Source organism: Kogia breviceps, chromosome 9, assembly GCF_026419965.1.
Source record: "Kogia breviceps isolate mKogBre1 chromosome 9, mKogBre1 haplotype 1, whole genome shotgun sequence".
In the NCBI taxonomy this organism is placed as follows: Eukaryota; Metazoa; Chordata; class Mammalia; order Artiodactyla; family Physeteridae; genus Kogia; species Kogia breviceps.
In genome coordinates, this window is record NC_081318.1 from 3,550,424 (window position 1) to 3,576,407 (window position 25,984).

Genomic DNA, 25,984 nt, shown 5'->3' on the forward strand with positions numbered 1-25,984 from the left:
GGGTTTCTGCCCCGACCAAAGACCCCCCCCCCCTTTCTACCTATGGCCCCTCCTGCCTTTACCTCCCTCCACGAGCAGGTGAGTTTCCACGGTCCCTCACGATAATCACTCCTTTGAAACCACCCCGAATTCCCAATTTCACTCGCCTGACAGATTCCAGCCCCAGATGACACCAGGGGACCGGGGACTGGGCAGGTAAGTGCTCCTGGGGAAAAGCACGTACCTGGGTCTGCCCTCAGGGCATCCTCACGGGTACAAACCCCACCAGCCTGCTGATCCCCCAGCTGTTAAAGGCGAGCCTTTCTTCCAGTGGGCTGAGACCCCTGCTCGTCCTTTCTGGCTCTTCAGGCCCCCCGCTCCTCTGTCGTGGCACTTGTGCATTATTGGGAAAAATAAAAGGATGCATCAAAAGAAACTCAACGATCCTGCTGCCACTTCGCCTACAGACGAACAAGCCTCTTCCTCCACCGGGAAGTGTCCCTTTCCTGTGGTCCGAAGGCTCCCGAGAGGGTGGGAGGGGGCACGGTGAGTTCAAAGGTCCTGAGGTCCGGAGGGGCATGGCACGGTGGAACCACAGAGGAGGCGACATGGCTGCGAAGAAGAGCAGGCAGAGGCGTCTGTGGGGTGGGGCCTGGGGCCTCCGTGAATTGGAGCACGCCACCGGTCTCAGGTGAGGGCCAGGGGGACAGAGACCCATGTGATCCTCTTTACGGATGTCTTAAGGTTATCTGGCTACACTGGGGAGACCGGCTGGACAGGGGCCCGAGGAGAAGCACAGAGGTCAATGAAGGGGCTGCTCTGAATTGCAGGGCATGCCAGGTCAGAGGGCACGCTGCAGGTCAGAGGGCACAGGCTACCAGTTGTTACAACCCCTCAAACTGCATGCCCAGTCCTGCACACACGGCCGCATTAGGACTCCCTGGTGCCTGTAGCTACGTCAGGACAGCCTCTTTGTACGACACTCCAGGGGAGAAACAAGTATTCCCAGCACCTACAGACACTCTCCCCCAATATTAATCACCACACTTCTGGACCCATGGAGTGCTTCGGGTCAGTTCAACACGCTTTCTCCCCTCCAGCCAGAGCAACGCAACACACACACACACACACACACACACACACACACACACACACACGTAACTGAATCACTTTGCTGTACACCTGAAACTAAACTAACACAACATTGTAAATTAACTATACTTCAATAAAATAAATTTTTTAAAAACTTGACAACAGCCACACCTGGGTATGGATGTGAATATGCCACCTCCAGGAGCCCGTATCTAGGATAACAAATGGTTTGATTAACTTTCCCAACTAGTAAGCTGTGTCATCACTAACTGCTAATATGCAACCCTTAGAAGACAGAAAGAACCTAATAATATTTCTTTGTACACTCTCCTTTTTCAGCACAAAACTTTAAAAAACTCCTTAAAATATGTACCAGTAATCCAAGAGAAATATATCCACAGTTAATGGCCTAGTGATTTCTCACTGTATTCTAATTTTATTGCTAAATTTGAGACTCCAGAAGTAGTTAGCATTAAAAAAAAGAGTATGTTTTCATTTGGGTTCCCAAGAGAATCATGGGAATACTGTACTTCCCTGGATTTATGTAGCATTCCACTAAGCTTGAAAATATAATAATAAAAAACTAAAATCATAACAAGAAATTACATGGCTAGAACCCCACTGTATTCAAGGTCTGGGTTAGGCGTCTTCTTATATCATGAATTTAATTTACACAGTAACCCAGATAGCTAAGTGATCCTCCATGTCGGTTTCATAATATCCCTAAGTCACTAGTGAACATGACAGCATCTCCATTTCTCTGACGGAAGAACCACAGAAGTCTGGGCCACCTTAGGTCATCAGCAAGTCACTTGCAGAGGACCGATGAGAACTTGGTTTTGCTGCCCTAAACAGAGCTCTCTCTAGAGGCTATAATCACACCTCCTGGCTTCTCTAGCTTCTTGGAACTTTGGGAGCCATGTAAGGAAGGAAGGAACTCATTATACTCTTTAAACAGATATATCATGTCCTTTCGGCAGACTGTAGGCTCACTTGGTGCAACATAAATACGAGCAGCTCTACTTCCTTAGGCTCTGATGGTATCATAGGAAGCTCCTGGAAAGGCTCTCAACCATCCCCCTGCCCGGTGTTCACTCTCTTGTGAATCCCCTCCCCCAGAGGGCTGGACATAGGGACTCATTTCTCACAAATGGATGCTGGTGACAGTGAGGGAACATGAGGTCACAAACACTGTGACCTCCATCCTACTGACACTGTCTGGGCTCCTCTTCCCTGCTGCTCTGTCCCATGGTGAGCCCTGTGGTGCAAGGACCTGGGGACAGTGTCTGGGCCAATGAGAAACCCAATGGCCATGAAAAACAGAACCCTGTCAAGAATCGCACAGGTAAACTCGGAAGCAAGTCCTTCCCCAGTCGAGCCTTGAGGTGAGCCTGCAGCTCAGATGACACCTGGCATCCAGCCCATGAAAGACCTGGCGTACAAGGATCCAGCTAACCCGAGTCCAGATTTCTGACCCACGGGAACCGTGAAATTCTTAATGTTGTTCACCTCAAGCCACTACGTTTTGGGGTAGTTTATTATGTAGCAACAGGTAGCTAAAAGAGATAGACTGATATACACAAACTCACTTTGCTAATTCCATGACTGTGTGACTGGGATTTTATTTAGATCAGATGTTGGGCAAGATTTTACTGGGATCAGAACAATGTTCCACAGGTTTTAAGAACAATCACCCTGATTATCCCTTTTAAACAATGCAACAAAAATTGTCACAAATATTCACTGGCTCTTTCAGAAAATAATCTCTAAGGAAGAACATTTTCCAGATATGATTTCTCTTTCCTCTCTGAAAGTCACAAAATGTATTAATAGTTGTACATTCTCTAAGATATCACATTAAAAATTTTTTTTTCCTCCTCCCCAAAGAGTTTTAGAAACTTTTAACATTTGCCAAATATACTTCGATATGAAGGAACAGGGCTACTCTAATTAGATAACTTTGTTTTAAGGAAATTTACCCCTATTAGTACAGTTTAGTAAGTATAGTTAATATAGTTTTCAAATTAAAAGTAAAAAAATTACTGTACCCCCAAATGTCTAGCTTGGTTTCAAGAGAACCCTTCATAAGCTACACATTGAGAAATGCTATGAAGTCCTATACGTAACAAAACAAAGTAACACTCAGTTAGGAAACACTGGCTCTTTGGGGCAGGAATGGTCTTTCCAGCAGAAATGAGATAATGTAAATAAACACATTTTGCAAACTACAGGACTGGTACCACATCAATAAAACATGATATTGTTTATTATTTTCCAATTCCAGAGACATTAATGAATCTATAGGTATCTATAGCCTGGAAAAATGGAAAACTGTGCTTGGGTTTACTCTTTCTCCAATCTAATTGATCACTTTTTACATTTTTTAAAAGGGTACTTTTGAGACCATTGAAAAAGCATAGGGTTGACATAGTTAAAATTAGCTAATTTGTAGATGCTCAAGGATGTTAACTAAGTTATAGAGGTAATAAAATTAGAAGAGTTTAGTAGGAAAAAAAGGTATGCTAATTACCATGATCTCCCATTTCCAGAATAAACATGGGCTGTTACTAAGATGTTTCACAAATAAGGTCTCTTCCCTTCATGACATAATTTTATTTTTTTGCGTATTTGATAAAATTTCAAGGACTTAAGAGTACATAAAGTCACTTTGAATCCTAATCCAGAGCCAAAAAGTTCAGAGAGAGGATAATGCCACAAACATATTGGTTCAGCACCAAATATACACACATGGTCCTGGGCCAGGTCCTGAGGGCCACGTGGGGACAGGAGATAAAAAGACCTCCCTGCTCTCTGAACAGCTGACAACGTAAAAATGGGCAAATAAAACTAGTTTATGTCAAACTGCTGGGAACTGATGCAACACGGCGATTAGTCTGAATAATTGAAGGAAGAAATACACAATACAGACGACTTGTCTGCACGGTCATATGTACAGTAACTGCTCAGTAATTGAAAACTATTAAGGGTTACTTCTTTGATTCACATTAAAAGTATCCATTTCTATAGATTTTTTTACATAGCACGCATTTTCAATACTTTAATCATTTTTATACTTTAAAATATAGCTGAATCCACTCCAAATTTTTTACATTTTCCCTCAGTTGAGAAAACAAACTGAACGCAGTTCTACCGCAAAGGCCAAGGGACGGTGCACAGGGAGAAAGGGTTAGTCAAGGTTCTTGTTTACAGCCAGCATTCTGCATGGTGAAGACTCAGATTTAGCAAAATGCTCTTTCCCTAAATGGTTATCGGTGGCAATGGGATCGCAGGGCACAGTTTCCAGAGGAGCACTGGGAGAGAGGAGGAGGATGGTAGAGAATTCTACGATGGACAGAACATAGGGTCCTAGGTTAGATCAACGTATTCCAAATGAGCAGATAGGAGAATCTCTTCTAAAAGCTTCTGAAGAACAAATATAAAACTTTGTTTTGAAGTCTTGAGGAGCAGGAAGCTCATTACCAAACAAGCTAACTCATCCCACTGTTGGGATCCTCTCATCATTAAAAGATTTTCTGGTAAGATGACCCGAAATCTGTCTTTTTATGCTTTTCTCACTCAGGTGTTGGTTTTGTCTCCCTGGAGCAACCCAGAACAAATTCATTACCCTATTCCTATGACAGTCCTTCAAACACGTACTGGGATTTTTCTCTCATTCAGGGGCGGAGGTTACATTTTTGCTAGCTTCCGCGGGCGGTGAAAGGAGCTGGAACACTCTGAGCCACAGGCATCACACGTGGAGGGGTGTAGGGATGCGTGTAGGATGTGCAGAGCCCCAAGGCTAAAAGTTGGTTTTCGGTACATTAAGTTCACTGACTTCCCTGATCAAACAGATAAAGCTGACCAGTTGTTCCAAAGGATTCAGATGGATAAAAAGAAAACTTTCACATAACGGACATTAAAAAAACTAGTAAATGGAAAATTTCAGATAGAGAATTAAAAAGAGATCGACTTTTGGAGGAATAACTCTCCAATTGAAATTTTCATTGAGACTGAAATCTCTAAGAAATAATCCAGTTGTCAACAAGTAACTTTTAGAAGAAATTCTAAAATTTCTAGAATTAGAGTTGCATCTCTATGCAAACCCCAGCTTCCTCGTTGGCATGTAACTTGACAAACTGGGCTGTCTCATGCCAGGGGAAGATTCTCTCAAACTCAACAAGGAGCTACTCAGCCCTGAATGATGATGCAGGTACCATTACATCTCACAGAAGCTTCACCAAACTCTAGTTAGAATAGTCTCAAGAGAACTAGAAAGGCAGTGGAATTCTACATTTTATTTGCCAGAGAATAAAATTCCACTGATGCACATTTCTAAAGCTGCTATCTCTTACAAGCTGAACATCTGTTTCACTTACACAAATACATTTCACCTTCTTGCTCATTTAAAGAGCCAAAATGAATTCTAAAATATTAGTATGTTAAAAAAAAAAAAAAAAGTCTGAGTTTTAGGCTGCCACTAAAGACCAGGGTGAGATTTTATACAAAATTCTGGTGAAATTTTATGGGAGACTCACATAGAAAGTGCTTAAAGCAGGGATTTATATAATGAAAGTGATAGTTCAAGTCTTCTCTAGAATACCATGGTGGCTAGGAGATCAATAACAGCTGATTTTAATTTAGGGAGAACCTGGCATTCACTTTTCGTTCTTAGGATAGAATGTATGGTGTGACTGAGAAAAATGGCAAGAAAACTAATTGCACGAAAGGGTAAAATAAATCTCTATAGAAAGACAACTTCTCACCATCTCACCAGGAAAATCCTATGAAATAGGCCCTAAAAGTAGTGATTTTTTTTTTTCTCTGCCAAAAAGATTTTCACACCTTTCCTCTCTCCTAGGTGGCAGTGTGGCATAAAAAGAGACTAACCCAGGACCCACCAACTACTACAGGATTCAAAGATCACTAAGAATAGAGATGCAAGGAAAAATACTTAATAAGGTATTAGCATAAAGAAACATTCTTTTTTATAAATAGAAAAGAGAAGTACTCACTGGTTCCACGTTATATGAAAAAAGAGCGTACTCTCTATCTGGAGATATTTCATATCTGACAGCTCTTAATGATTCCTAAAAGAAAAAAACAAAGAATTTTAAAGTATTATGTATAACATAACTCAAAACCCTGTAGTGAAACTGTGCCCGTGGCGCCATTTTCAAAATTTGCTAACAAAATTAGTACGGAGCCAACTTGCTAAAGTCTATTAAAAATGGCTATATCCTTTTTCTGTTCACCGAATAGTGTTCAGTTAATTAATGCTATTTTACATTTTATTTGTAGTTTTTTCAAATTTCAACAAAACATATTGTATCTGCTGAAACAAATCAGTAGAAATAAACATAAAAACAAATGACCTTTTCACGCAAGACTCCCAACCTCTCTGTATCTTTAAACACACTTTCCTTTGCTCATTCTTATACTTAGAAGCTTATATTAAGCAGATTTGTTCCTAAAATAGAATCACATTCCACACATGATTTGGCAACGTGTCTCTTCACCTTCATGGATTCTGACCCACAAGTCAGTGGATAGAGGGCTATCATTTTTTCTTTCAAATTTCTTCAGAGCACACAGGGAATTTTACATAAACGAAATCATCGAAAATGCTGTGTTTCCCTTCAACTTGCCCGTCTTCTCTGATGCACTCCCACTGCTGTACAGACCCTCATACCCACTAGAAAAAGCCGTATATTGTCAACTTGGCGTGTATCCCTCTACAAATGATCATAGGACCACACGCAAGCATTAGATGTATAACCACAGCTAAAAATGACGTCACCTTACACAACACTCACCTTAGCTTTCTCACGTAACAGTAACTTAAGGTTTAGCCTGAATTCGTGCTCTTTAAAGCTTGCATACTATTCTATGGTGTGGCTCTATCTTCATTCACTCACTCCTTACTAAAGGGTAGTTACAGAAGGTTCTTGTTATTCATGGTAGTTACATTCTATAAAGCCTCCACAAATCCTGTTCCTAGGGGAATGCAGAGTTAGGTTCCTGTGAGCCTCTGGTCACGGTGTTTTTGTCAACCAGTCAGTACATAACCCGTCTTAGGTGTGTTTCTGTTTGAAGATGTCTTACTGAGTACATATTGCTTTCATCAACACAGAACTCAAGGCTAACAACACTATAGCCTGTGCCTGAATGAAGCTCATTAACACGTCTTTCCTCTGTAAGAAAAACAACATCACAGCCTTCTTGAGCTTAGAAACACAAGACAGGCCTTCAGTGTTATTCTTGGGAGCCATTTTAAACAGCATAATCACCAATAAAATGCGCAAAAATGTGAAAAACTTGGCACTACATAGACCACAAAAAGAACACTTGTTTATAGTATGAGGTTTGACACCAGAAGACAATGGACAACTTCAATATTCTGCCACTATGCACGTGTCCAAGAATGACTGCAGAAGCACCCTGAGTATTAACTTGGGGGTCACAAATAAACTTTAACGCAAGGCGAATCTGCAAATATGGAAGCCGTGAATGATGAGGGTCAACTGTGACGTGTTTCCAGTCTGCTGTTATTACACACAAGGTTGTAATAAGGGTCCTCATCCATATCTCTTTGCTGGTGTGTGTATGATTATTTTCATTATTTTACAGGGTAGATTTCTAAGGGGAGAATTGACGATGTATAAGTGTTTTAAAAATTTAAATAGATATTGCCAAGTTTCTTTTCAAAATTGTTCTTGAAATGAACATTCTTGCTACGGATGTAGGAATGCACCCCTTCTTCCCTTCCTTGGCAGCAAGAAGTCACTGTATTTTCTTCCACTTTGACCCTCTGATGGGTGTGAAGTGGTGCCTCACTGATAGCTTAGTTCATTTCTCTGCTTACATTCGATCCCCACTGGAGATGTTTCAGGCAATGTGGATTTTATCTTCAGAGAACTGTCTATCCGTATCTCCTTGAAAGTATTTCCTACGCTGAGTTTTCTCCCATTCTCTCTTAAGCTTGCTCCTATCATGTTTCCACCCCACCTCGACCAAGACCCCTCTTCTCAAGGTTACCAGAGGCTCAGTCGCTAAATGTCCTGCTAATTCCTCAGCTCTCCCCGTACTTGGCGCCACTGACCACTGTCTCCTCCCAAAGCCCGACTTCACTTGGTGGCCAGGGTAACACCTGGTTTCTCTCTGACTTCCCTTGCCGCTTGTTTTCATGCCCCTTTGCAAGTTCCCTTGGTTCCTCTGACCTCTGAGTCCCGGAGTATCCAACACTCATTATTTGGACCTCTTTACTCTTCCATAAGAAATCACCTCCCAGGTGATATCATCCAGCCTGGTAGCTAAAAATCCATGTACCTGCTGAGGATTCCAACAGTCAAGTCTCCGTCCAGTTCTCCCAACCTGGTCTGGACTTGACCTCGACCTTCAGACTCGTCTATCTAACCGCCTCCCTGACATCTCTCCACTTGGATATCAAATGGGCACCTCATGTCAACGTGCATAAAACCAAGCCCCTCACATCCTATCCCCTCCCCCTGCAGCTCCTGGCAGCTTCTTGCTCACCTCGGATGTAGCAACCCCATTCACTCAGCTGCTCTGGCCAAACTCTTAGCCATCTTTTCTCTTTCTCTCTGTCTTACACACGTGAGATCCAGTTGATCAGAGAACCCAGCTGGTCTACCACCAAAGGACACTCAGAACCCTTCCTTCCCTGCTGCCACCACCCCAGTCTAAGGCATGGGCCTTTTTTTCTTGAGCTATTGCAGTGACCTTCCAGCTGCATCCTCAGGTTCTGTCTTTGCCCCACTGCACTCTGTGCTAGCCACAGGGGCCGGGGCCAGCTTTTCAATATGTAAATCATGATACTGCGCCTTGCTTGAAGCCCACCCACGCAGCCTCCCATCACACTCACAGTGTAAGTCCAAGTTCTGACTGAGCAGGAGCCCTGCCTGGCCAGGGTCCCCTCAGCTCTCTCTCCCATCTCACCAGTGTCCACACCTTCTCAGAGGCCAGGCACTGCTGTCTCAAGGACGCTGTGTTTGCTCTCCTCTCTGCCTGAAACTGTACATTTTCACTTCTTTCATCTTTTTTCTCAAAAGTCACCTTTTGCGTAAGGACTTCCATGTCCTTGAACAGCCAGTATATCTACAAACTTTAACAGGCTGGCCTCTAATTTTTTATAACTCTCTTTCCTTATTTCCCTAGAATAATAATTATCTAAAATAAAATATATTTTACATTTATTTATTTATTTCCTGTCTCCTTCATTAGAATGGAAGCTCCTTGAAAGGAGGGTTTTCTCCAAAAAAAATGTTTAATTTCTCTTGGCCATGTTTTGTAGTTTACAGAATGCAGATCTTGTCCATATTTTGTTAAAGTTATCCCTAAGTATTTAGTATTATTGATACTTTATACATATATATAAACAAAATACACATGTATATCTTAATTTCAATATCCAGTTGTTTATTGCTTACAGAAATATAACAGACTTTGGTACCCTGACCGTACGCTCCGCAACTTGCTAAATTACATTAATTGTGGGTATTTTTTGGTAGATTCCTTAGAAGTTTTTACATAGTCATTCTTCTCCCCTGTGGAGAGTTTTCTCCTTCCTTTCCTAACTGGAGGCTTTTTGCTTCTTTTTATAGCCAATTACACTCTAGGGAACTGCCAGTATGATGCCATGTAGAAGTCATGAGAGTGGACACCTCACCTTTTCCCAATCTTATGAAGAAGGCATTCATTCTTCACTATTCAGTGTGATATTAGTGGTGCATTTTTTTGTAGATGCCTTTAATCAGGCTGAAGATGTTCTTATCTATTTCCAGTTTCCTCAGAGTTTTTATGATAAAAGTTGAATGTTATAATGAATGTTGCATTTTCTCAGTTGTTTTTTCTACATTATTGAGAGATGATTAGGTTGTTTAGCTTTTTTTTTTTTTTTCCTGTCAATATGGTAAATTACATTGTTTGATTTTTAAATGTTAAACCAAACTTGCATTCCTGGGATAAACTCTATTTGGCCATGTTGTGTCACACCTTTTATATATTGCTAGATGTAATTTGCTAATATTCTGCTGAGGGATTTTGAACCTGTGTTCATGAGGAAAATTGTGGTTTTCTTTTCTGGCAATATCTTTGTTTGGTTTTTATTTCAGAGTAGTGCTGCTGCAAGAAATAATTTGGGAAATTATTCCTCCTCTTCTTCTATTTGTTTCATGAGTTTGTGTAGAATCAGTATTATGCTTTCCTTAAATGTTTGCTAGAATTCACCAGTGAAAACATTTGGGCTTTGAACTTTCTATATGTGGAGGTTTTAAACTATTAATTAGATTTTTTATATCAACATAGGACTATTCAGATTGCCAGCTGCATCTTCAGTGAACTGTGATCATTTGTGTCTTTCAAGCATTTATTTGTTTCATTTGCGTTGTCAAATTTATTGATAGAAAGCTGTTCAAACTATTTTCTATTATCCTTGTAATATCTGTAGTGATGGTCTCACCTCTGTTCCTGATATTGGTTGTTTTGTCCTTTGTCTTCGTTCTTCACCAATTTTATTAATCTTTTCCCCAAAACAGCTTTGGGTATTCTTTACTTTTTCTATTTTTTCTATTTTCTATATGGTTGATTTCTTCTCTTTATTACCTTTCTTTTGTGTACTTAGGTTTACTTTTTCTTCTTTTTTCCCCTAGTTTCTTATGGTGAAAGCTTAGATATAAGCACCTAAAGCTATAAATTTCCCTTTAAGTATACTGCCTAGCTGCATACCGTATATTTTGATATTATGTATTTTTATTTTCATTCATTTCAAACTATCCTCTAATTTCCATTTGATTTCTTCTTTGGTCAATTTTTTATTCAGAAGTATGGTGTTTAATTTCTAATCATCAGGATATCTTCCAGTTTTTTTTTTTTTTTTGCTATTGGTTTCTAGTTTAATTTTGTATTGTTAGAGAACATACTTTGTATAATTTCCAAGCTTTGAAATATATTGAGGCTATTTTAATGGCCTAGACTATGGTCTATCGTGGTAAATATCCCATGTGCACTCAGAAAGAATATGTACTCTGCTGTTGAGTGGTGTGATCTACAAATGTCAGGTCAATTGGTTAATTGTGTTTTCAAGACTTTCTGTATCCTTACCAAGCTTTTTTCTACATGTTCTATCAATTACTAAGAGAGGATTGTTTGAATCACCAACTACAATTGTGAATTTGTCCATTTCTGCTTTTGGTTCAAGCAATTGTTGCTTGAAGTACTGTAGCTCTATTGCTAGTTGAATACACCTTCAGGATTCTCATATCTTCTTAATGAACTGACTCCTTTATCATTATGAAATCTTTCTTTTTATTTCTGGTAGTATCCCTTGCTCTGCAGTCTACTTTGTCTGATATTCGTATAGACATTCAAGCTTTACTTTGGTTAGTGTTTGCATGGTATATCTTTTTACAACCATCTAATTTTAACCTATGTCTTTATATTTAAGGTAGATATCATAGATAGCTTATAATTGGGTCTTGCTTTTTAAAACTAATCTTAAAATCCTCTAGGAGTAATAAGGGGAGCTTGTGTACATAATAAACATGGGGATATGAGGAAAATCTGTCTTTTATACTGCAGTTATTTTCCATTCTATACTGGATCAGCTTTCTGCCCCTGTGTGACATGCTTGAGAAAGTTACAACATGTTCCAAAGATTTTAGGTGTGTATGTTGGTGTTTCCTATGTTAATTTTTAGTGTAGCAGAAAAGGTTCAGAAATCTTACATAAGGTTACATGACATTAAGAGGAGCTGGATATATTTCACATTTAAAGAACCCTTTTATAAAAAGATAGATGTATTTTTTTTCAGGACTAGTTAATTCATTTTACCTAAATTTCCATCAAAAGCCTAGCCACACATTGACCATATTTATCATTTCTGGCACTTGTCACTCTATTATGTAGACCCAACTTTTCATCTGGTGAAAGCTTCCTTACTCCAAAGAATGTCCTTTAAATTTCTCAGTGTGCAGGTACATGGCCAATGAATTATCTTAGATTTTATCTCTGAATACTTTATTTTATCTTTATTTTTGAAAGGTACTTTTGCTGCATATAGAATTCTAGATTAACAGTTTTCTTTTTCTCCCAGTACCTTAAAGGAGTCACTCCACTTTCTTCTGGCTTGCATAGCGTCTGGTGAAGAGTCTGTTGTCACACTTATGTTTGTTCTTCTGTACAAATGTCTCTTTGCTTTGGCTGCCATTAAGGTGTTCTATTTTTCACTGGTTTTCAAAACTTGATTATCATAGTGTAACTTGCTTTGGTGTGGTTTTTTTTTTTTTTTATGTTTATTATGGTCAGGGTTTACTGAGTTTTTATACCACATGTGGTAAAAATTCAGTCACTATTTCTTCAAAAGTATGTTTTGTCTTTTCTCTCTTCTCTTTCTGGGGCATTAATAACAAGTATCTTATTCCACTTTATATTGTTCAACAAGTCATTGTGACTCTGTTCAGGTTTTTTTAGGTCATTTTTTCTCTCTGTTCTCCATTTTGGATAGTTTGTATTGCTATTAGTTAAAGTTTAATTTACTTTTTCTTTCCGTGGTGTCTAATCGGCTATTAATCTGGAGTTTTAAATTTTTACATTTTATTTTTTATCTCTGGAAATTTTATTTGGGTATTTTACAATCTTCAACTTCTCTTCACTATACTCATGGTTTTCTTTATATTCCTGAGCATTTGGGACATATTTATCTTAGCAGTTTTAATGTGTTTTTCTGCTAATCCCATTATCTCTGTTATTTGTGGGTCTGTTTCTATTGACTGATTTTTCTCCTTATCATGGTATGGGTCACATTTTTCTGCCTCTTTGTATATATAGTAATTTAAGAAATAACACCAGATATTTTGAATTTTCTCTTTTTGAATCTTGGATTTTTTTGTGTTCTTTCAAAGAATGTTGCACTTTTTATGACAGGCAGTTAATTACTTGTGGACTAATTTAATTCTTTCAGCTTTGTTTTGAAGATGTTTTAAAGGCTGTTCTACAATAACCATGATTTTGGGGGCTAGGTGAGCCTCATTCTTAAGGGGTTGCTCTTCTGGAGTCTCTGCTTAATATCTCATGGCCAGGAGACACTTAAATGATCCCTGGTGATGTATGAGCTCTGGGATTTTTTCCTCGTAAAGTGTCCGATAATTTTGCTATTTACTTGAAACTTTATTTTGTCCTGCCTTGTGGTGTCTCACATTTTATAAATAAAGATCAACAATTAACCAAAGTCTCAAAGGGAACACTATGCAAATTTCTCAAGTATCCTCTAGTTAGCTTCCTCCTCTTGGGTTGCCTGTTTCATAAATTGCAGCCATCTTTTTTTCCACATGAACTCTGATCTTCTCCTTAACTCAGCAAGACTGAAGGACTTCCATCTTCCTCCTTGTGCTGAAGTCCAGCAAGAACATTCATGCAGAAGATCAGCTGGTTGTTTGGTTCATTTAATTTGTTTTCCTTTTCTCAGTCATCACACATGTGAGCTGCCTGTCTTCCAATGTATGAAAATTGTATTTTTACCCTATATTTTACCCTGTTCTACAGTTGTGTTAGGAGAGTATAAGAATGATCATCGTATACTCTCATAGCCAGGACCAAATGTCGAGAAGAGAATTTTAGTTTGTTTTGTCATATTGTATTCCCAGTGCCTAACAGTGACTGGCACTTAATAGCATCTCTGTAAATATTTGCTGAATAAATGAATGACTATATCCTCAGTTGTTATAAGAGTGGCAATAATGTTACTGGTACAAAGATAACACCAAGAGAAACCAGCAAAGAGTGCAACTTTCTACACTTGAAAACCATTATAGGTCACATCTCTTGATGGAGAGTCAGCTGCCAGTGATACCACTTGAGACAGGTAGAATTTCATTAGGCTGTTTGAGAAGCTCATCACTGCCATTCTTAGGTAGAGTTTCATTCATTTTTGACAATCTCAGTCCCCATGCCCCCTGGGTGTGAAAATTATAGGCTGTATGTCCACCTTTTCACCAGGTGCAAATAATGGACGCAAAACTCACTTAGCACATTGCCTAAACATTTGCACCAAGACTATGAATCAAAGATACATTTTTCCCAAGCAAAGTAGGCTTTGGTTTCAGGTTTGTCTGAGGGATGTTCCTGCAATGTTTTGTCTATTTTAGATTATTTGTCTTTTTCTGATAAATTTGAAAGAGCTCCTTGTGGACTGTAGATATTAGCCTTTTATTTGTTACCTGGATTGCAAATATTGTCCATTATTTTTCCACCAATTCTGCCTTTTAAAATTTTGAAACTTAAAGCTCTTTTATGGTAAGTTAAATATGGCTATCTTTTTTATAGCTTCTCGATTTCCCATTAAAAAATTTTTCCCTCCTTTGTACTAAACCAAATGATAGATTCTTTTGAACATTTATATCTTTAATACAATTGGAAATTAATTTTGTATGCCTGTGAAATGAGACATTATTTCCTTGTAGATAGAGTTAAGTTATGCTCATATTGTTTTCTAATTCTGTGATCATCTATCTCCCCCAATGATTTTTATATATCAAATACCCTTTATATTGAAACCCACTTCTGAATTATTTGGTCTTTTACTGCTCTCTAGGCTATTCCTATGCAAAATTTTAAGGTTTTAAGCTTATACTTTGGGGTCAAAGAGCCTGTGAGTCACTCTCTGCTTGGAACATTCACTATGTGAAATTTAGAACATTTCTTAGCTTCTCTGTGCCTCTGTAAAATGGAGATAATATCATGGTTGATGTGAAATTCAATGACGTAATTACAATGACTGGTGCTATCAGCTATTATTAGTAGTATTAGTTTTTACTGTGATTGAGTTGAGTACATTGTGTTTATTATGTGTTTTAATATCAGGTAAAGGAGTACATGTTACCATATATTTTGAAAATTTCTGTGGCTACATTCAGGTGTTTATTCTCATATATGTCAATTAAATATTTTATCAAATGTTCAACACTATTTATTTTCAAAGTTCTAATTAGGATTATGTTAACGTTTCATATCAATCTTGAGAATTAACATTTTAAATACTATATTCTCACCTAAGATTACACTGTATCTTTAATGTTTTTTTCCAAATTGTCAACAAGATTTTATAGTTTGCTTATTCTTTTATGCTATTCTTAGATTTATTCTATGTCTTTTTATAGTTTTTGTTCTTATTGAGAATGGAGTATTTTCTCCATTTCTAGACACTTATGTTAATGAAGAGAGAAGGCATTGATTTATTTATGTATTTTTGTATTTAGCTATATTAATAAATTTTCTTATTAACTGCAGTAGTTTTTTAGAACTAATCTGTTAGGTTTTCTAAGATAGAATTATGTTATCAGAAAAGGGATATAATTTTTTCCCAGTTCCTATTCCAATCATGTAGTTTGCTTGTATACTGCATTTCCCATGATCTCTAAGAACATATTAAATATTAATGATGATGTTGACTATTCCTTCCTGACTGTAATTGAAATGGTTTTATTGTTTGCCATTTAGAAATGTTTGCACTGCTAGTTGGTTCATGATAAATAGTCTTCACCATATTTAAGCAGTTTTTATTCTTATCTTACTTGGAATTTTTATTAGGAGTGGTTGATACATTTTACCAGATGGCCTTTCAGCATCTTGTGTTATAATCATAAGTATTTTTCTGTTATTTTGCAGTTTTAATTAATTTTGTTGATTGATTTCATGACATCATTGTCATGATTAGACCTTACTTCTTCAGAGCACATTATGATTTTGATACATGACTGAATTCTACTTGCCAATATTTTATTTACAATTTTTGCATTTATGCTCACTAGTGAGACTGGTGTATAGTTTACATTTTGCATTATTTAGGGCTATTTAGTTATCAATGACACAATTTTTTTTTTTTTTTGTGGTACGCGGGCCTCTCACTGCTGTGGCCTCTCCCGTTGCGGGGCACAGGCTCCGGATGCGCAGGCTCAGCGGCCGTGGCTCACGGGCCCAGCCGCTCCGCGGCACGTGGGATCTTCCCGGACCGGGGCACGAACCCGTATCCCCTGCATCGGCAGGCAGATTCTCAACCACTGCGCCACCAGGGAAGCCCAATGACACAATTTTTTAATAAAATTATTCTGACTTTAAAAAATATTGGTCTACATATATGAGGATTCCATATATATGTATATGTACATATATATATGTACATATATAAAACTATAGGCCTGTTTCTGATGAGATGCATATCTAAACGGTTGTGTCTTGTTTTCTTGTACTACATAAATATGTATGTGATTAGGAATGCAGAGAAAGAAAGGTGGCCATTGGTGGGAGAGAGAGAGATAAAATGATAGAATGCTCCAAATTATCAAGTAATAGAAGGTAAATGAAGAGTACAAAGCATCAATATATGCATAGGCTGTTTTGTGAAAACAATCTCCTCATAAAGGAAAAAAAAAAAACCTAAATACACAAGATTAGTAATGATAAAACAAAAACCAAACACTGACAAGATTAAATGATTTCTAAGAGGACACTTTGTGCAACTCTAGGGGAACAAAATAAATGGACAACTGTAATCTCACCCTCCCTAGTCAATAAGGAAGAGGGGAACTCGTGGACGAGGTAGCACAGCCTGCAGCTGGGCCCCTAATTTGCCTAAAAATCATTTCATTTGGAATCAGACAGCCCCAGGTGCCACTCCCAGCACTGCCTGTGAGAGCCAGAGAAAACCTGAACATGCAGTCGCTATAGAACAGGAGGAAGGAGGATGAAAGCTCAACCACTGAGAAAAGCCTCCAGACGGTTTCACAAGCTGGATTCTCTCTAACCTTGAAAATGGATCATTCTGTGCACTCAGGTGCATCAGCATTTTTGCATCAGGCTAAGCTGACACACTATTTTGCGTCTGTAATCTTTATTTTCGGCAACATGTAGCAGGCTCCAGGAGCAATCTTGTGGTATACGACGGTGGACCACAGGTATGAACACACCTCTGAAGCTGGGCACCTTTCTCAGTCGTGGGATGCTGGCCTCCGCTCCCTCTGGAGCCCTGTGGGCACTAAGGCTGCAGCTGGATACTTTACACAACTTAGAAATAATTTTGTTTGGAATTAGACAAAGCTGAGTTCAGTTCTCAGGACTCCCAGCTCCCAGCTACAAGAAAAAGTTATTATAACCTCCATAAACTTCAGCTTTCTCATCTACAAAGCAAGAGTGACAAAGTACTGCTGCTCACAGGATTCCTAAGGATTTCAATGAAATAAGATGATATATGTACAGTGTCTAGGATAATTCTGGTTGCATTGTAAGCACTCAACTATCAATTATTAGTTGATTAATCCTGCACAAACCTTGCAGCATCCTCCTCCTCAAAGCACCCCTGGTTTTCCACTCCACCAGCCTTACTTCTCCTGACTCCGTGTCTCTGAGATTGCCTGCCACTCTTCCCATTAACAAGGGTCAAAACCCCCAGACAACACAGACCACTGCTGCAGGCTCACTCGCCCGCACACAAAATGTCACCATTTGTTCTCAATTCTACCTCCACACTCAGACTCACACCCACTCCACTCCCTGCTTTCCTGCCTTCATTCAGGGCCTCATTCCTCTTCACCTGGACCTGAAGCAGCCCCTGGGGGCTCCTTGCCTAGAATCATTCTCTTCTCCAAGTCGCCTTCCACACTGGTCTGGAGTTACCTCCCTAAAACACACACTTGTCCTCGAAAAACCTATCCGCTCCAATTTCCTACAGAGAAGAGCCAAGCCCGCTAAGAACAGTACTTGATGGCTTGCTCTTTCTCCTGGGCCTTTAAGCCCCAGCCTCTGAGCCCCTCCCGGTCAAGCTACACCAGGTCAAGACAACTCGCTCCATGGTCTGCCCGTGAACCTTTGTTACTCTGCCTGTTCACAATGCCAGGGGGCCGTTTTTCCCACTTGTCTCCAGACTGCTGTCGCCTTCCAGGGGCCGCTGGAACGCTCCCTCTTCACAGCGTCATCTGTTGTCGACGCCAATACCCTTCTCCCCTTCCTCACCTTGTTCCCATCCCATACGGGACCTCCACTCAGAATATATTTCATCCATTTAGATCTTCTTACTTCCTTTAGATCTGGGCTGAAAGCTTCCCAGGAGTAAACATTGTGGTTTACAAATCCTATATCCACCCACCCATCTCGTGCCGCCCAGGGCCTTGCTCAGAGAAGACTCTCCCTTAATGTCAAATGATGAGATGCAGGTGTGACAGCACAGCGGCGTCAGGCCACCCCTCACCTAAAGAGAACAGCAGGTTTGGGGCCAGAAAGATCAAGCTGCTACTTTCTTTCTTTTCAGGTCTTTTATAGACACAAGTGTAAGATATGCTACTCATGTCCTTTAAAAATTAAAAGCATGGGGGAGGGAAGGATCGGGAGTTTGGGATTAGCAGATGCAAACTAGTATATAGAGGATGGATAAACAACGGGGTCCTACTGTGTAGCACAGGGAACTATATTCAACATCCTGTGATAAGCCATGATGGAAAAGAATATGAAAAAGAATATATGTATGTGTAACTGAATCACTCTGCTGTACAGCAGAAACTGACACAACATTGTAAATCAACTATATTTTAATAATTTTTTTTTAAATAGAAAAAAAGAAAATAATCATTTGAAAATGATTTGTCCTACTTACAATTAAAAAAATTAAAAGCAATAGCCTATGAAATGAAAATGAGAACTAAAATAAGTCAAAGATACTTTTGTTTTTTGTTCTATCTTGTCATATGAGAAGTAGACAAAGAAAGGGGAGAAAGAGAGGGGAAAAGAGTGAAAGAAAAAAATCAGGAATAAAATGAAAGTGATCGTCTGAGACACCAGAGGAAAACAGAATAACACAGAGGGACGCAGAGGATGGGCAGGACCACGTAGACACAGAAACAGATACAGAGAGACGGTCTGCACCAAGGCTTGCTACAACATTCTCGCAACAGACGTTGACGTTTTAGGCCACCCTCTTGTTCCTGGACTAAGGGGGTTTGAAACCCTGAGGCCAGTCTTGTCAGAGGCCAGTGCTTGTGGTCAACTATGGGGACAGGCCAGCTGCTACCTGCCCCACCAGCCAGATTCAGATCTGTGAGAGAATTACGTCTTGCTGCTGCCAGATCTTCCAGTTTTGCAAGAGAAACCAGTAATCTGGATGTTGAGTTGGTAAAAAACTACTCTGTGGGCCAAATAAAACATTTCAATGGGCACCATTGGTGCCAGTGTTAACCCTTTGAATTATGGACAAAAACAAGGCTATTCCTCCTTCTTCACTCTAACCTGGGTGCCAAGTGCAGTCAGCCTGGGGTGGAAATGCTCGCTGGGCACGGCTGGCGCCACCACAGAGGCTGTTCTAGCTGTGGCTCTGGCAGCACCAGTTTGGGGGAGAATACGGTTGCGATGAGAAGCACGTCTTGCGGCGCCCTCCGTCGTTCCTCTCCTGGATTCTGCAAGGCTCTAATCATACCAGTCAGTATGCCCCTCGCTCCCAGGAGTCAGAGTTCATTAATTTTTAGAGAGTGAGGTAACAATTCAAATTCCACAGGCTAATGATTGTATAAAATCAGAGAGAAATGAGAGAAACAAAAAGGCTTTTTATTTCAATGTTAATCTAGTAATTTAAATAAGTAATTAAAACAAGTAGATTAGTAATTAAACAACTAAAGACATAAAAAGTGAGAAAACCTGACATAAGCATAATGACAGGATGCTTTTTTTTAAATTTCCTTGTTTTCTCTTCCAAGTGTTTCCAGGAACCATCTACAGCTCTTACATATTCATCAGTGGAAGAAGTCTAATGTTTCTGAAATGTAAGGCTGAATTTTTAAAAATCTGATTAAAATTATTGAGTAAACAGCATTGAAACAGTAATTATGGAAATCATCACACTGGAAAATAATACACAAAATTTCACCACCTAACAAGACAAGCTACTGTCAGAGTTCATTGTTCACTTCCCGGCCTTTTCAATGAACATAGATGATGTTGACAGCTGTTAACTGAAGTGTATTAATATTGTATTCTTCTGTGTCTATTCAGTATAACATCATAAATATTTTTCATATTACTTTATAGCCTTCATAACTATTGTTTTAATGGCTACATCATATTTTATTTATTTGTATTTACTTATTTCTTTAGCTTCAGGTATTTTTCACTGTTTTTAAAAACTTCCTAGGTAATTTACTTATGGAAAATTCCCTGGAATGAGTCAAAAGACATAAATATTTTTATTAATCTTGAATATACTGCCAAGTTGCTTTCCCAAACACCTGGAACAATTTAAATACAGTGAATGACTGTATCCATTGTACCACTGCGTGTTACCACTGGTATTATCGGCAAAGAGGGTGTAAAAAGGATGAACATCACAGGTAACACAGTGGGCTATACTGAATGAGCCTGCTGGGTCAACAGCTGGTGAAGTGGAGGCCAAGCCACTGTTATCTGTGGATCTTCTTGGTTTCCTCATCAAAGAAAAGAGCGGTTTGAATTACATAATCTGCAAAGACTATTTCAGCTTTAAACACTTGAATCTCAAGCAAAGGCTAACACTTCATCCTCCAGAGAATTTTTGGTGTATTATGTTTTAGAAGGATTGGAGAGATAACAGTAAGTTTCTGTATGAATTACAGCCCCTGAGAAATCAATGTCATTAAGTCCACTGTAAATGCACTTCTGGGGGCAGTGGGGGGAGAGGGAGAGGGAGGGAGGGAGAGAGAGAAAAGGAAGAAATCAGTGGGGTGGGGTGGCAATTTCTTAAAATAAGACAGCAGTGAAGTTCGCCACATTGACTCTTCCTTTCACAAACAATTTCTCAAGCGTGCAACGCTGTTTGAAAGCATTTTTCCCACAGTAGAACTTCTTTCAAAATTGGAGTCAATCCTCTCAAATCCTGCAGCTGATTTATCAACTAAGTTCATGTAATATTCTAAATCCTTTGCTGTCATTTCAATAATCTTCACAGCATCTTCACCAGGAACAGATTCACTCTCAAGAAACCACTTTCTCTGCCCATCAGTAAGAAGCAACTCCTTACCTGCTCAAGTTTTATCACGAGATTGCAGCATTTCAGTCCATGTCTTCAGGCTCTACTTCTGATTCTAGTTCTCTTGCTGTTTCCACCACATCTGCAGTTACTTCCCCCACTGAAGTCCTAAACCCCTCAAAGTCACTCATGAGGGCTGGAATCAACTTCTTCCAAACTCCTGTTAATGCTGAGATGTTGACCTCTTCCCACGAACCATGAATAGTCTTAATGGCATCTAGAATGGTGAGTCCTTTCCAGAAGGTCTTCAAGTGACTTTGCCCAGATCCCTCAGAGGAATCACTATCTCTGACGGCCACAGCCTTACAAAATGTATTTTCTTAAATAATAAGACTTGAAAGTCAGAATTACTCTTTGATCCATGAGCTGCAGAATGGATGTGTTCACAGGCATGAAAACAACATTAATCTCACTGTACGTCTCCATCAGAGCTCTTGGGTGACCAGGTGCACTGCCAACGAGCAGTATAGTATTTTGAAGGGAATCTTCTTTTCTGAGCAGTGGGTGTCAACAGTGGGCTTAAAATATTTAGTAAACCACGTTGTAAACAGATGTGCTGTCATCCAGGCTTTGTTGTTCCACTTACAGAGCACACGCAGAGTAGATCTGGCATAACTCTTAAGGGCCCTAGGATTTTTGGCATATGGTGAATGAGCACTGGCTTCAGCTTAAAGTCACCAGTTGCATTAGCCCCTAGCAAGAGAGTCAGCCTGTCCTGTGAAGCTTTGAAGCCAGGCATTGACTTTTCCTCTCTAGTATGAAAGTCCTAGATGGCATCTTCTTCCAACGTAAGGCTTTTCATCTGCATTGAAAATCTGTCGTTTGGTGCAGCCACCTTCATTCATTATCTTAGCTAGACCTGCTGGATGACCGACAGCTTCTACATCAGCACCTGCTGCTTCGGCTTGCACTTTCATATCATGGAGATGGCTTCTTTCCTCAAACTTCAGGAAACATCGTCTGCTAGCTTCAAGGTGTTTTTCTGCAGCTTCACCATCTCTCTCAGCCTTTATAGACTTGAAGAGAGTTAGGGCTTTGCTCTGGATTAGGCTTTGACTTCAGGCCATGTTGTGGCTGGTTTGATCTTCTATCTGAAAGTTTCTCCATACCAGCAATAAGGTTGTTTCGCTATCTTATCATTTGCGTGTTCTCTAGAGGAGCACTTTTCATTTCCTTCAAGAGCATTTCCTTTCCATTCACAGCTTGGCTAACTGTTTGGAGCAAGAGGCCTAGCCTTCAGCCTAGTCAGCTTTCCACAAGCCTTCCTCACTCAGCTTCAGCATTTCCAGATTTTGATTTGAAGTGAGAGACATGCGACTCTTCCTTTCACTTGAACACTGAGAGGAACTTGTAGGGTTATTACTTGCCCTAATTTCAACATTGTTGTGTCTCAGGGGACAGAGAGGCCTAAGGAGAGGGAGAGAGACAGGGGCACGGCCAGTTGGTGGAGCAGTCAGAACACGCACAACATTCTCAATGAGGTTCTCCGTCTTGTATGGATGTGCTCCATGGTGCCCCCAAATAATTACAACAGTAACATTAAAAATCACTGATTACAGTTCCCATGACAAATATAATAGTCATGAAACAGTTTGAGATATTGTGAGAATTGCCAAAATGTGACACAGAGACACACACTGAACAAATGCTGTTGGAAAAATGGCGCCCAAAGACTTATTTGACGTAGGGTTGCCACGAATCTTCAACATGCAAAACAACGCAGCATCTGCAAAGCTCAATAAAATGAGGTCTGCCTGTATGTAATCCACGTGAAAGTTAGTTTATGTTTTGTTTTTAGAAATCGGAGAGAATGCCCCTGCCTCACCCTGGGAGGCAGCCCAGACACACCTCCCGCAGGGAAGGAGCCTGAAGCCAAGGGGGGCCCGTCCCCCCTCCCTGCTGCTGGCCGGGTCACCCCGTGTGCCTGGCCATCCTGGGCCACACCGACTCGCACCCACATTCTACGTCTGTCCTCTCACGTCACCCGGACAATGCTCCCGAGGGGCAGGACGGGGCACGCGGAGCCTTTGCACAGCTGCCTGAGGACCTGTCACTGTGGAGCAGAGAGCAGTGCCTGCGGGGAAGAGGGGGGTCAGGGACCACCCCAAACCTCTCACCACACTGAGGCTCGGCGAAGCCGCTCACCTCGGTTCCGTGTCTTTTACATCCACTCATAGAACACACAGTTACGGGGCACCCACTATGCGCAGGCCGCAGTGCCAAGCACCATGGAAGAGACAAAATTAAATCAGCTAGAACGTGCCTCCAACGAGCCGGGCCACTGAGCAGCACGTGTCCGAGCTCACTCAGAGATGGTGTGCTTGTGATTTCCTTCCCCGTAGAAACCTGACGGAGAACCTCAAAAACCCGTGGAGACGTGGATGGACCTCAAGACTGTCATACAGAGTGAAGGACGTCACAAAGAGCTAAACAAATGTCATATGCTAACGCATATGTGTGGAATCTACAAAAATGGTACAGATGAGCCTATCTGCAAAGCAGAAGCAGAGACACACAAGTAGAGAACAGACATATGGACACCAAAGGGGGAGAGGGGGAGGGGATGAATTGGGAGATTGGGATTGACACATACACACTATTGATACTATGTATAAATAGATAGCTAGTGAGAGCCTGCTGTAGAGCACAGGGAACTCTACTCCATGCTCTGTGGTGACCTAGATGTGAGGGAAATCCAGAAGGGAGGGGATGCGTGTATACGTATGGCTGGTTCACTTTTCTCTACAGCAGAAACTAGCACAGCACTGTGAAGCAACTATACCCCAATAAATAAAAAATAAAAAACAAAAACAGAGAAGTTGGAAAAGGGGCCAAGACATTTTGATAAATGCTTCCTAAAATCAATTATTATGTCACATCAAATATGAGATGCTACCAAATAATAAGGATCTGAGACTATCTCACCATCAAAAAATTAATATAAAAAACAAAAGAACGCAAATAACAGTGTGAACCAGGATGGAGTTGCCTTAGAAGGTTAAATGTCTACGTGAACTCACAATTTAAAGTGTTTCTGGTATTCTGAAATATTTCAAGATCTGATTTCTACCACTTGGAGGTGTGAGAAGGGATGACTGAATTCCTTTCGGTCAAAGGAAGCTCTTTGGGGGGGCAGGTGAGACCCCTCCAGATGAGCCCAGCCCAGCACAAGCTCTCATTTGCATAATTATCAATGATGTAAAAAGCCCTTCCGCTGGATGGCCTGTAGCGTTTGCATTCCTTTGCCTCCCGTCCATTGATCCGTCCGGGAAGCCGAGGAGCCGGAGGATGGATGCTCAAGGCCAGCAGAGGCTGGAGCGCCCTGGTGTGACCTTGTGTGTGAGGGCCCTTCTCAGTGGCTGGGGACAGAGAACGAGGTCAGAGGTCAGATTGTAGGCTAATATTTTAAACTTCTCCTGACCTGGGCATTCACTGCTTCATGTTCATGTCTCCGCCAGTTTCAGGTTGTTTTAAGATCAACCTAAAGATTACAGGTGGCCTCACAGGTAGCACAGCTCTCTTCCTCAGCTTACTTTTATCATTTAAACAGTCTCAAAGCTTCCAGGTTTCAAATAAGGAGAGACCACCTAGGGAGCCGGCACCGGAAAGGCAGGCGGGCGGGACCGGGCAGGAGCCAACTGCCCTGTGTGCCCGCTCTCTCCAGCCCACTCATCCTCCCGGGAGCAGGGGCCCACCCACTCTGATCCCTTGGGAACACCACGCTTCCCCTTCTTAATACTCGCTCATGAAAACACAGAGAGCTGGATAATCCCGTCAGCTTTAACTTGCAGATGGAGTAACTGAAGCACAAGTTGAACTGGCTCAAGAGAACTTAAATCCAGAGCTTCTGTGTTCTAAACGATGACGCAGGCCAGGGACTTTTCCTCTCTTTCCTTCGTCTGAGGTCTGTTTTCGGGAGCCTTTACATGTAGCTTAGAGCCAAGAATCAACTGTCATGATCACGAACGGGATCAATCGGGCTGTACACATCTGGTGCTCAACAAATGTTTCTGAGGTGAGTGGATAAATGACGTTTTAAGAAGCAATTTCATCATATAGAATAAACCTTCCAATTTTCAAGATGAGCTCTTCCTTTTTTCTTTACCTAAGGAGGTTTCTGAAGTCACTTTATTACTTGCCTAAAACAACTTCAGTTAAAATACCGATCTGTCACAAGTTATTGACTGGAGAAAGAGAAGGCCGTTCTCAGTCTTGCGTTTTCTTACCAAGTGCAGCTGTGCCGACAGTACCCGGCGTTCAGCAAACGGGCATCCTCGCAGGAAATATCGATAACATCCTGGCATTAACATGTACTTACCCTCAGCAACGGTCTGGCCATTTTCTCCTTTCGATTAATATGAGAAAACCATTTCTGCAACTTCAGTATTTTTAAGTGCGTTGAATCAGCTTTTCTTAGGGGAGTCATTCTACCAAAGATGGTTTTTTAATGCAAACATGCAGGCACATTCATTCTTTCCGGGTCGGGTCCTACTTTGCAGCCTACTGCTGAATTCAATACCTGCTGTTTTGGGAATTACACCATCATACAACCTTGCTAGGCCTCTCTTACACCAGGAAACAGTCTCTGTAAAGGGCAGGATCCAGCCCATACTAAACCTCAATAAAATGTTTATTCTTAAAGGAAAGGGTATCGCTACACCAAAAAGAAAGGAAGAGTATTTAAACAGCAGTGTCATGTTCTTGAGAAGGTAGGGCAGCATTTGTGTGGGACGGGGGATAGGGCAGCACAAAGATGGACATCCTTTCATCCCTTCTTGTCCCTGGGACGAGGCTCCGGGGCCCTGCCTGAATCCTCACCCAAGGACTCCGGAAAGCTCACTCACTAACTGGGCTCGGGGT

The 25,984-nt window shown here is 40.7% G+C and overlaps 1 protein-coding gene across 4 annotated transcripts in view; it reads right to left on the reverse strand.

The window, feature by feature from the left end:
* The window catches only part of DPP6 (dipeptidyl peptidase like 6), a 922,327-nt gene that overhangs the window by 284,570 nt on the left and 611,773 nt on the right, over positions 1-25,984 (reverse strand). For all 4 annotated transcript variants that reach the window (XM_067041762.1, XM_059073588.2, XM_067041763.1 and 1 more), the window contains exon 5: positions 6,084-6,158. In XM_067041762.1, coding sequence (XP_066897863.1) covers positions 6,084-6,158 — 75 coding nt within the window. The remainder of the gene's footprint in view (positions 1-6,083; positions 6,159-25,984) is intronic.